At 45.6% G+C, this 12,365-nt stretch overlaps 1 protein-coding gene across 1 annotated transcript in view; it reads right to left on the bottom strand.

The window, feature by feature from the left end:
• The window catches only part of LOC139750623 (dynein axonemal heavy chain 7-like), a 298,921-nt gene that overhangs the window by 237,910 nt on the left and 48,646 nt on the right, over window positions 1-12,365 (bottom strand). Inside the window, 7 exon segments of the mRNA XM_071665298.1 lie at window positions 2,427-2,540; window positions 3,059-3,187; window positions 3,615-3,755; window positions 3,995-4,227; window positions 4,406-4,610; window positions 8,928-9,078; window positions 12,095-12,216. Coding sequence (XP_071521399.1) covers window positions 2,427-2,540; window positions 3,059-3,187; window positions 3,615-3,755; window positions 3,995-4,227; window positions 4,406-4,610; window positions 8,928-9,078; window positions 12,095-12,216 — 1,095 coding nt within the window.

Here is a 12,365-nt window from a genome sequence, read left to right as displayed (position 1 = left end):
TGTCCGGGGTGTAGAGTGTGTTAGTGTAGAGGGTGTTGGGTGTCCGGGGTGTAGAGTGTGTTAGTGTGGGGGGTGTTGGGTGTCCGGGGGGTAGAGTGTGTTAGTGTGGAGGGTGTTGGGTGTCCGGGGTGTAGAGCGTGTTAGTGTAGAGAGTGTTGGGTGTCCGGGGTGTAGAGTGTGTTAGTGTAGAGAGTGTTGGGTGTCCAGGATGTAGAGTGTGTTAGTGTAGAGAGTGTTGGGTGTCCGGGGTGTAGAGTGTGTTAGTGTAGAGAGTGTTGGGTGTCCGGGTGTAGAGTGTGTTAGTGTAGAGAGTGTTGGGTGTCCAGGATGTAGAGTGTGTTAATGTGGAGGGTGTTGGGTGTCCGGGGTGTAGAGTGTGTTAGCGTGGAGGGTGTTGGGTGTCCGGGGGTTGAGTGTGTTAGTGTAGAGAGTGTTGGGTGTCCAGGATGTAGAGTGTGTTAGTGTAGAGAGTGTTGGGTGTCCGGGGTGTAGAGTGTGTTAGTGTAGAGAGTGTTGGGTGTCCGGGTGTAGAGTGTGTTAGTGTAGAGAGTGTTGGGTGTCCAGGATGTAGAGTGTGTTAATGTGGAGGGTGTTGGGTGTCCGGGGGGTAGAGTGTGTTAGTGTAGAGAGTGTTGGGTGTCCGGGGTGTAGAGTGTGTTAGTGTAGAGAGTGTTGGGTGTCCGGGGGGTAGAGTGTGTTAGTGTAGAGAGTGTTGGGTGTCCGGGGTGTAGAGTGTGTTAGTGTAGAGAGTGTTGGGTGTCCAGGATGTAGAGTGTGTTAATGTGGAGGGTGTTGGGTGTCCGGGGGGTAGAGTGTGTTAGTGTAGAGAGTGTTGGGTGTCCGGGGTGTAGAGTGTGTTAGTGTAGAGAGTGTTGGGTGTCCGGGGTGTAGAGTGTGTTAGTGTAGAGAGTGTTGGGTGTCCGGGGGGTAGAGTGTGTTAGTGTAGAGAGTGTTGGGTGTCCGGGGTGTAGAGTGTGTTAGTGTAGAGAGTGTTGGGTGTCCGGGGGGTAGAGTGTGTTAGTGTAGAGAGTGTTGGGTGTCCGGGGTGTAGAGTGTGTTAGTGTAGAGAGTGTTGGGTGTCCGGGGGGTAGAGTGTGTTAGTGTAGAGAGTGTTGGGTGTCCGGGGTGTAGAGTGTGTTAGTGTAGAGAGTGTTGGGTGTCCGGGGGGTAGAGTGTGTTAGTGTAGAGAGTGTTGGGTGTCCGGGGTGTAGAGTGTGTTAGTGTAGAGAGTGTTGGGTGTCCGGGATGTAGAGTGTGTTAGTGTAGAGAGTGTTGGGTGTCCGAGGTGTAGAGTGTGTTAGTGTAGAGAGTGTTGGGTGTCCGGGATGTAGAGTGTGTTAGTGTAGAGAGTGTTGGGTGTCCGGGATGTAGAGTGTGTTAGTGTAGAGAGTGTTGGGTGTCCGGGATGTAGAGTGTGTTAGTGTAGAGAGTGTTGGGTGTCCAGGATGTAGAGTGTGTTATGTGGGAGTTGGACCACTAGCCTGGCCTGTGTGTTGCCCCCACACACACCCATCATAACTTCCCTCACATAGTGAGGAAGAGTGACGTAGCATGAGGTAGTCTTCGTCAACATGTCATACATCATCATAAGTGGTTAACATGGACCTGACACCGTGAGGAACACCACCTCAAACTACTGTACCGGAATGATGAGCATCACAACTGGTAACGATCGTCAAACAGTCGTTAAGTGAGTCGTTTCTTTGTCATTATCCTCAACAACTGAAGTATCATTAGTGTTGATGTTTACTTTGGGAATACTAGTAGCAGCAGCAGTTATAATTAATCTCATTTTATCAACAAAAATGTTAAAGTATATTTGTTTACCAAATCTTGTTGAATGTCGAATACGACTCAAATCATTCTTAAAGGTTCTTCTTCTGTTTTAATACACTTCCAGCATTACAAAATGATTGTAACATACCTTATACAGCAAGTAATGCTAAATCCTAAATCTTATTTCAAACGTTTCTAATAACATATGACTTACGTAACTGCTGGTACTGGTGACAACAATTCTTTGGTCATTATGATGAGACAATGTATCCTCGCCTCACCCATACAGGGAATCACCATCAGTGTCTGCGCCCGAGTTTAGCGGGTGACTGTACGTGTTGCTCCCCACCAGGCAGCCTCTACCTCGGGTATCTTCCTTATCTTATAACGTATGTATGAAGGAGGGAGATTCTTACTCTTCCCTGCCAGCCACATCTTACGTGTGGTTAAGCATTGCTTCACTGACGCTTGACCTGATGTATCTCTTTCCTCCCTCCTTCACTCCGTTACCATGGGCAGGATCTCCCACGTGCAAAACAACCATTACTATGGGTACTGACCTCCCTGACCTGGGGCATTGCATGTACATATACACCAAACCTGACTCCCGGAACGTAGGAAGCAGCAACGGAGGGATCAAATGTGGTCACCTGCTGGGAGGAAGCCAGGATGTCGGCCCGCAGGTGAGAGAACTCCGTCAGCTTCTCGACGTACGCCTCGAAGGGATGATCCCCAGACATGAACTCCTGCACCTCCTCCTCGGCCTGGTGATGCGGTGGCGTTGGTTAGGCGAGTCACTGACGACCGTCATGAGTAACAGACCAGCAAAACTTAATGATGACTCAACGTGTCAGGAGTCCAAATGTGAGAACCTGTTACAGCTGCGGCTTCAACCCCACAAGACATGACATATAAACATGGTTGCTGGATTGTATGGTGTGTCTCCTGAACTATCCAGAAGTATTAGGTGCAGACTTTACAAATTGGACATCTTGTGACATTACTTTTAATTATTAACAAGAAATATGAAATATGACAACAAAGTCAGGCATGGCGCAAGTGATTTACTAAACAGTGTCATCAAAAGAACTACATCGTGTATGGACGATATTCAAATCATCAGTTATGCTCACACAATAAAAACATCCTTCATACAATGGAGTCTACTTTATTTACTTTGTGAAAAACACTTATACAGAACATCGCCCACTGAGACCCGTCCACGTTACAATGATTAAGACAATATTGAAGTAACACTGGAGCAGCCTGGTAACCTACCCACCTGACCGCTGATGAGGGCGTTATACTTGTTATAGTGGGTGGCGTGGTGGGTTGGGGCTACGTTGGAGTTAGACACCTCCTGCAACACCTGCTGTCGCAGCCGCTCCACCACCACTTTCTCCACCACCGGCTGCAACATACACCACACAGTTATGATGGCTCTGTGTGTACCATAATCATTGCCACTCTTGTTGACGAACATACATCAAACTAGTTAGTGTTGGGAGAACCTTCAGCCAAAAGTTGTGATAAAACCTTAAGACAGGCGACGGAAAGATACCCTGCACGTTGGGTGTAGGTGATGTAGGAACAAGTGGTTAGACTACCGTGGCTGGTGAGATGAAGGAAGTAGTAAGTGTATACACGTGAAGGGAATGCAAAACTGTTTGTCCATACACAGAGGCAAGGAAGGCTCCAATGAGAGGGTATTTAGAGAGGTTTTGATGAACGTTGCGAAACAATAATTAGAACAACTCATCTACATTTGTTAATGATAAACAAATGTGAAGTATGTGTGTTTAATGTTATCCCGTGGGAGAAGGAAGTACAATACCCACCGTGATGTTTCCCTGGCGTCCCTCCCACTCGGCAAAGAGCTTCGTCTCCAGACGTGGCACCGACAGGCTCACCTCTATCATCTTGTCGTACAGGGACAGTAGACATGTCTCCACCTCCCCAAACGTCGGCTTTATGATCACCTGCCCAACGAGGACACAATCTGTCAGCACATTCTTTGAAGAAGTTCTTACGTTTCATTAGTTACTGAGATAAGTTATCTTACGTTTTCAGTAGTTACTGAGATAAGTTATCTTACAAGATGTTACAAGTTTATAGGCAATGATAGCAGGTGCTTACACCCGCCGTACACATTCAGGTGGTGTTGGAACACATATAACGATAGTGTCATGAGCACAGTACAACCTGCCGGAGCAAAGACCTGTTTGCCGTTCAGAAGAAGATGCAGCTTCAGCACCATCGGCTTCTTCGGGTGTCCGCTAGAGCCAATCTGTAAGCCGCTGGGGAGCTCGCCCTCATCCTCTTCCTCGCCGTGTGTTGTGGCCTCACTACAGGTGGGCTCGCTCGACCCTGCCTCGGTGCCCTCTACCACAGACTCGCCCAGACCCTCGTCAGTCATGGCGTCCTCAGAGGGACTCCTCGGACTTCTTGAAGCTGAATATAGAGTCAAGGGACGACCTGCTCATGAATGCTCAGGAATAGTTTTTAAAGAATAAAAATGTCAAGATAAAGTGATGATGTAAGTGTATAGTGTAAGCCGTAGTGTCAAGATAAGCCCATGATGTAAGTGTACAGTGTAAGCCGTAGTCACTTTCAAATCCTTGTCTCTCACCTGATGTTGGTTCCTTGGCCCACAGTGCTATCGAGGCTGGGTCAAGAAGGTGTGGCTCAGCCCCACAGAGGGAGGAGGTGACCGAGAAGAGCGAGAGAAGACACAGAAACTGGAGGTTGTGCGTCATGATGGTGACGGCGGCGTTGCAGAAGGAGGCAAGGCGACCCGGCTGACTGAAGCCTGGCATCTGGCCGTGTTGAAACCCCTGAGCAGAACACAGAACATCTCATGTGTGGCTGAGGTCAGCCTCGTGTTCATTCATTCAGTATGGTCAGTGATATTAGAGGCAGAAAAGATACAGTCATCACTCATCACTTATATATATAAACCTAACCTAAACTGTGAGCAAACAAGAAAATCAAGGAGACAGAGGCAACAGATGACCGCCTGGAAGAATGTTCCATGGCATAAAGTTCCATGGGAATGATTTTATGAAGACAAACCACTTGTGTAGATGTCTTAAGGAAACCCCAAGGATCAAATATAACTTATTAGTAGTCTGGGAATCTGCTGTGGTCATGGTGATGACCAACTGCAGGTAACAATATTTTTCCCCTTTTTTTTGCCCACTTTGACCAAGCATCCTCTACCCATGTCCTCATATCCAACGGATTGTTCCATATATCTTCTGATTTGGTCCTCTGCTTAGTCCAATGGATTTCAATAGTTGCCAAAATGTTCTGCCGCAACCGATCTGCCATTACAAGGCGGCAGCTGCACAAGTGGCAAGGTATGGTGTCACCAGGTGTTGGCTCTGCGTCATACAGTCTAGCAAGAGACGGACGAGGGAGGGTGTCTTTGGAGAGGCCAAGTGCCCCTGAAGGTGTGCTGACCATCATCATCAGATAACGAGATGGCTAAGGAGACAAAGGCTATCCCGAGACAAGCACACTCCTTGCTGACGTCAACTACAGGCAGCAGAGCCTGAATGACCCCAGGTCAGCCACATACACCAGCAGCGCTATCAAGATGTTGTCCATGCAGGAATATGTGGTACGGCCTAAGAACAAACATGGACAGTGAACGGGTTGCAAGTACGTACACCACACGAAAATCATCTTCCATCCAGTAGTGGTGCACTCACTTGCTCTCAAACAATACCTTCCAACAAGGCTCAGTGCTACTGTGGTGAGAAGGGAACATCTTTCAAAAACGAACCTCTTACTCATGATTACTACACCGACTATTGACCAAGAGTTTCCCAGAGAAACCACATGCAAAAATGAAAATGAGATCTTTATAAAACTATGCATAACCATCAGGTACCACAAGATATACTGAGCACTGCATGTCACGAATGGTCGCCCCAGATCAAAGATACTGCAAACATGTAAGCTTGATGCAGCTCATGGAGAGGTAAAGTTGAACTCTTTGACAATGGTACGTTGATTGATGGAAACAGTTAGTATATCCAAATCCCACGAAGTCCACACAGACATTCTGTTTGCCAGCAATGTTGTGAACCTTGAGTACAGTTGCCAAAAGAGTGGAACAGTTCTTGGAATCCGCATATTCGATTCAAAGATACAAGAGTGATTGAAGCAGAAAGTTTCGTCATCATAATCACATAAGGATGCTACAATTCTGCTGGTGGAAGACAGTCATTTCGGCAGCTCCATAATATACGTCTAGAAGCTAAAAATACACATTCGGTGATTGACTTACAAATCATACAGACGAGCGTTTACCAAAATACCTGTAAACCTTTTATTGTAGAGTACTCCACTGACCAAGAACAATGTTATCCACTGTATTATGTCTTCACAAGAGGACAAGCAGGCCATAAACCTAGCACAAAGTACAGCCACGATGTTCCTGTACCAACAAAACAAAAACCTCTCAGAACCTGAGGTCAACAGGTGAAACAGACCCTGAAGTCAGCAGGTGAAACAGACCCTTAAGTCAACAGGTGAAGTGCTACAAGTAACAGCTGGAGTAGCCATTCGTCAAGCCAGTGGCAGCAAGATAATCCTTCACAATTACCACACCTGAGGGATACCATCCGAATACAACAGACTCCTCCGAGGGGTAGCGCATGTGGTCGTCACACCGGTGGAAGACACCTGTGATGGGAAGCGTAGTAACCTGTGTATGTATGTTGCTGCCAGGCGTATCGACCGGTGTCACACTGAAGGCGAGGTATCAAGGCAACAGTTTACTGGTCCAGCTCTGACCGCTCCATGATGCAACTACTGAACACAATCTTGCCCTGTTATAGTATGTTAACTGTGAGGAGACGGGCAACTGAATGCCTAGTTCACGATTATCTCGTACATGCTCTCTCTCTCTCTCTCTCTCTCTCTCTCTCTCTCTCTCTCTCTCTCTCTGTATATATATATATATATATATATATATATATATATATATATATATATATATATATATATTGTCCCTGGGGATAGGGGATTAAGAATACTTCCCACGTATTCCCTGCGTGTCGTAGAAGGCGACTGAAAGGGGAGGGAGCGGGGGGCTGGAAATCCTCCCCTCTCATTTTTTTTTTTCCAAAAGGAGGAACAGAGGGGGCCAGGTGAGGATATTCCAAGAAAGGCCCAGTCCTCTGTACTTAACGCTACCTCGCTAGCGCGGGAAATGGCGAATAGTTTAAAAGAAAGAAAAAGAATATATATATATATATATATATATATATATATATATATATATATATATATATATATATATATATATATATATATATATATTAGACCTAATCGCCGTCTCCCACGATTACGAGGTAGCGCAAGGAAACAGACAAGGAATGGCCTAACCCACTCACAAATACATGTATATACATAAACGCCCACACACGCACATATACATACGTATACATTTCAACGTATACATACATATACATACACAGACATAAAGATTCATTCTTGGTAATCATAAATACACACAACCTAACACAAGAGTCCACCGGGAGATCATAGTTCTTAACTCTTTGATTTTGTCTGTGCGTCTATCTGCGGAGATTACAGACCAACTGAGTAGTAGGAAGTGTTCGGCGTCTTCGTTGTGGTACGTAAATCCTATGAATGAAGCGTTTTGAGATATCATGAAGTTGTCTTTGTAATGTTGTAATGATGAGTGACCGAGAGCGAAGATGGAAAATTGCGACTCGTGTTTGTCTGGAGAATGTGATTTCTGATGGCTGGAATGGAGCTTAAGACAAAGTTGGGACGTCGGCTGTGTGGTGCTTGTCGGGTTATTTGTGTGTGTGTATGTGTTTTGTTGGTGTTATATCTGTTGTTGGTGGCGGGATCTGATTAAGGGTTACTGAAGTGTCAAGCTTTTCATTTCTACTTGCGGGTTGGTGGTCAGTTGTTGGAGTGGGAAGGGTCTTGCGCTCATGCATAGAACTAGTGCCAAGTATGATGAGGCAGGACTGTATTGGCAGGATCTTTTTACTGTGTAAGTGTTGAGTGTTTGTGGATGGTAAGCAGCCAGTGACTGTTCTGAATGCACGACGTCAAGTACCAATTACATCGACCAGGCTGAAGAGCTGGGATGGCTGTGGTCCTGCCGGGCTCAGGATTCGAACCCGGGTGAGGATGTGAAAACATAGTCAGGACGGTAACTGCTACGGTAAAGGAAACACTTTCGGACAGCCTCCAGCCAACAACCATGCCACCGAGTCATTTCTATGCCTTATTCAGTGTGAAAGATGACAATGAAGAGGCATGAGACAACATGGACCAGCTGAACACAATGACGAGGCATGAGACAACATGGACCACCTGAACACAATGACGAGGCATGAGACAACATGGACCAGCTGAACACAATGACGAGGCATGAGACAACATGGACCACCTGAACACAATGACGAGGCATGAGACAACATGGACCACCTGAACACAATGACGAGGCATGAGACAACATGGACCACCTGAACACAATGCATGAGGAGGAGGAGGAGGAGGATAACACATTCCTATTAGCTATCCGAGGTATACTTGTGCAAGTGTCAACATTGCTTGAATGGTAGCAGTACATTATTCGGCACTGCTTGAAATTAATCTATTTTTCACTATTATATTTTTCAATAAAGACTCACGTGTACTTCAGTCTACCAGTGTCAGGTTTACACAGTGATAACAGACCTTCGCATACTTTCTTTCCACGCTGTTCTATACACTACGTGGTCTTGTATTTTTTCTTATAAACTCAAGTCACAAAAGAAAAGCCACTGTCTTTGACCAACAGTATTTATGTTTTCATTGTGAACACATACTAACGTATCCTCGGAATAAATAGTGCACTTTCTGCACAACCAACAAATCGCTCCACAGTAATGTTTTGAATTCAGTCAAAGAGAATTTCTAGTATCAAAAATATTCTTATCATCACTGGGGTAACCTTAAGACATCAAAATGAGTTGCCTGCCCTCATCGTGAGAATTGGAGGGGATTTCATGAGCTTCCTGACCAAAGAGCAACACAGAAAGAGGCGGACAGGCCGTGATAGCGAAGCAGATATACACCAACAGAACAAGAGATAAAAACAGACACTGAGAGAAGACCTTATAGAAGATGGTCTGGATGTGTGTGAACCAGAGAGCCAGGGTGTCGTTGGTACGGTCCAACTGATCGGCCACGCCTGTCATGAACTCGTCCAGCTCCAGACTTCTCTTCTCGTCCATCACCTTCGCCACCTCCACCAGTCGAAGACCGCTGTTGGGGAGGACAAAAACCATATCCACAATTAAGAATTACACCAGACATTATACTGCAAGCTAACATCATGAAAGTGAATCCGAGGCGAGGCATACTCAGAGACCCTGACGATTCACTGACACACTCATTAATTAAAGGTTACCTGTTGTTACCCTACGGTGTGTGTGTGTGTGTGTGTGTGTGTGTGTGTGTGTGTGTGTGTGTGTGTGTGTGTGTAACTTGTATTTTAAGGATAGGGAGTTTTACACTAGAGTTGCACCATCTCTTAACCTTGTATATATGTACATGTCTTTACTCTTATATGTATGTTTATGTATACACACACACACACACACACACACACACACACACACACACACACACACACACACACACACAACAGCCTAAGCCAGGCTACCATATATGGACTAGCCCCGAGGGAAGGACGAACACCTGGTGTTGGGTGAGAGCCCGAGATTCGAACATACTTTGATGATATACTTCTGACTAATGGCACATCTTCACTACCACTGAGCCACGTCAGTAATACGTACGGAAGACACTCTGTTGATATCCTCAACAACCTTGCCAGTACTTTACTGTCTTCTACTTCAGGACGCAACCATGACTGCGGAAAGCCCATCTGTTGATGTTGGGGCGAGGTAATGACCCTTGAGAAGGAAAAAGCAATACAACATCTACGCACATAATAAATTCTAACGTTTTTAAATCATGAACCACAACAACATTAGGAAACAAAAAGATATTATTATTTGTGAATGAAAGGTCGGATTACTGCATTTCCCCCTACAGGTGCTTTTCTGACTTTCCTTCACTTGTCCGTTCTGACGCTACTATAGCTGTCTCTCCCGTCGACAAAGATAATCTCTTTGCTTCTCGTTTCTCCACTAACTCCACCTTGGATGACTCTGCCATTCCTTCACCCCTGATGATCATCTTACTAATCCTATGCCTCTTCCCATAATCTCTTCGAAATGTGCTTCTCTCGCTCGACACAAGCAAGGCTTATGTACCTAACCTGCTTACTGAAAAAGTATGCCTCCAAACTTGCACCTGTGCTTGCTTGTCTGTTCGCTATCATTTTAAAAACACGAACTTTTCTTGGAAAAATGCGCTGGTACAAACCATCCCTAAAAAGTGACCGTTCTAATCCCTCTAGCTATCGTCCTGTTCCTATAACATCTGCTATTTCCAACATTCTTGAATCCCTCCTCAACTCCCATATCCTCAGACATCTCGAATATCACAGTCTTCTGTCTGATCACCGGTATGGCTTCCGTAAGGCGAGATCCACTGGTGATATTTTCCTATCTTATCAATGTGTAGTCGTCATCCCTCAAAGATTTGGGGAACCCTATATAGTTGCCACTGATACACCCAAAACTTTTGATGGGGTGTGGCACTGGGGTCTCATCTCTAGCTCCTCTTTTGACTTCCCTCCCTCATTCTGCTCCTCATATCTAGCTACCTCTAAGACCGATCGAACTTCAGAGATGTTGACAGGTTAGCCTCTCCCCCGTTCTCCATCAACAACGGGGTCCCTCAAGGTTCTGTATTGTGTCTTACACTTTTTCTCCTTTTTGCAATGATTTTCTTTCTTCTACAAATAACCTAATGTGTCCATATCTGACAACTCAACAACGCATTCCTTCACACCCTTCAAATCTGCTCCTTCTTCTCTCACTTGATCTGCATCTCGTCTCGACGCTACTTTCTCAATAAACTTATATTTGAACAGGATATCTCAATGGGGAAGACGAAATCTGGTCAGGTTTAATGCCTTTAAGATCCAATTTCTGTCCATTTCTTCATCGAAAATTTCTCACAAATTTCCTCTATCCTTTGACGGTTATGTAATTTCACCTCTTGACTTAATTAATTTACTTGATACTACTGTAATATTCACATTATCTTGGAAATCCACATTACGGAAACAGACGTCTGCCTCTTAAGAACTTGGGGCTCCTGTTTAGATGTCGGAATTTCTTCTCTTCTGAACAGTTTCTCCTTTTATACAGAGCCTTGATCCTTTCCTTGTATGTATTACTGCTCTCACATCTCGGGTGCTTCTACCTCTGCATCTTTACTTGGTACAGCTCTAAAGCGGCCTAAGTCATCAACTCTCCCAAGATAACTTTTCCTCTTCTATACCATGGTGCTTGGTTTTTGCTTCTGAGAGGTGGCTGCTTGTGTGCCACAACCACAAGGTAAACCACGCAATACTCAGCAAGCTGCTGCTGCGTCATATGATTACTGTGTGGCCATCGGCAACTCAAGGGAGGGTCGTTTTGAACGCTACCTTTGCATGTCTTTCCCAATAACTATGACCTGACACTTTCAAAAGACATGTTTTTTTTACAATCTCCAAGGTCTGTAAATGCTTTTCTTCGTCTTCTTTTTATCCGTCTTTACACCAATAAGGGCCCGGACTGGATGTGGATTTTGAGATACCCTAACACATAATCCATCATCGAGGCAACAAATAGGCAAGTACCTTTACATTCTTCGTACATTATACACAACCATTGTACAGTACTTGATAATGTGACTAGTTTTCTCGCCATCTTTCGCTGGCACGATGCCTTTACCCGAGCCCAAGCTTCTCAGTCTACCTTTATTGGTCAGTACTGATGGTGGGTCTCTGGTACCGCCAGCACAGGTAGGCCTTGGTGTCACAACTGACGCTCCAGACCTTATAGGACCAACTTATACTGGTGGTATCAGAGTTCCTGGAGTCAGTAGTGACCCCAGAACCCACCTGTATCGGCTGTAAAAGAGTCCCAGCGTCAGTAGTGACCCCAGAACCCACCTATACTGGCGGTACCAAAGCCACAGCGTCAAGAGTGACCCAAGAACCCACCTTAACTAGCGGGACCAAAGCCCAAGCATCAGTAGTGACCCTAGGAACCACCTATACTGGCACTGCCGAAGCCCCAGAGTCAAAAACGACCCCTGAACCCACCTGCACTGGTGGTACCAAAGCCCCGGCACCAGTAATGACCCCAGGACCCACCTGTATTGGCGGTACCAGAGCTCGAGCGTCTGCAGCATGCACGGGTTCAGCAGGTGGAGATTTCGTCTGATGGAGTTCTTGGAGGGTGCCCACGATTCCAATGCCAGGCGGGACGACTCCATCTGCAATACTCCACTTGTTAGCTACTGTAGTTGGCCAGGGTGTGGTGTGGTCATTCATTTCATAATCTAAAGATCAAGAGATACTGCTGAAAAAACCAACATACTCACCATTCTCTACAAACATACTGCCATCTTTATGGACGTGATAC

This window comes from Panulirus ornatus, chromosome 10 (assembly GCF_036320965.1).
Source record: "Panulirus ornatus isolate Po-2019 chromosome 10, ASM3632096v1, whole genome shotgun sequence".
In the NCBI taxonomy this organism is placed as follows: domain Eukaryota; kingdom Metazoa; phylum Arthropoda; class Malacostraca; order Decapoda; family Palinuridae; genus Panulirus; species Panulirus ornatus.
Note: the sequence above shows the minus strand (reverse complement) of the source record. Positions and strands in the feature narration are given on the sequence as shown.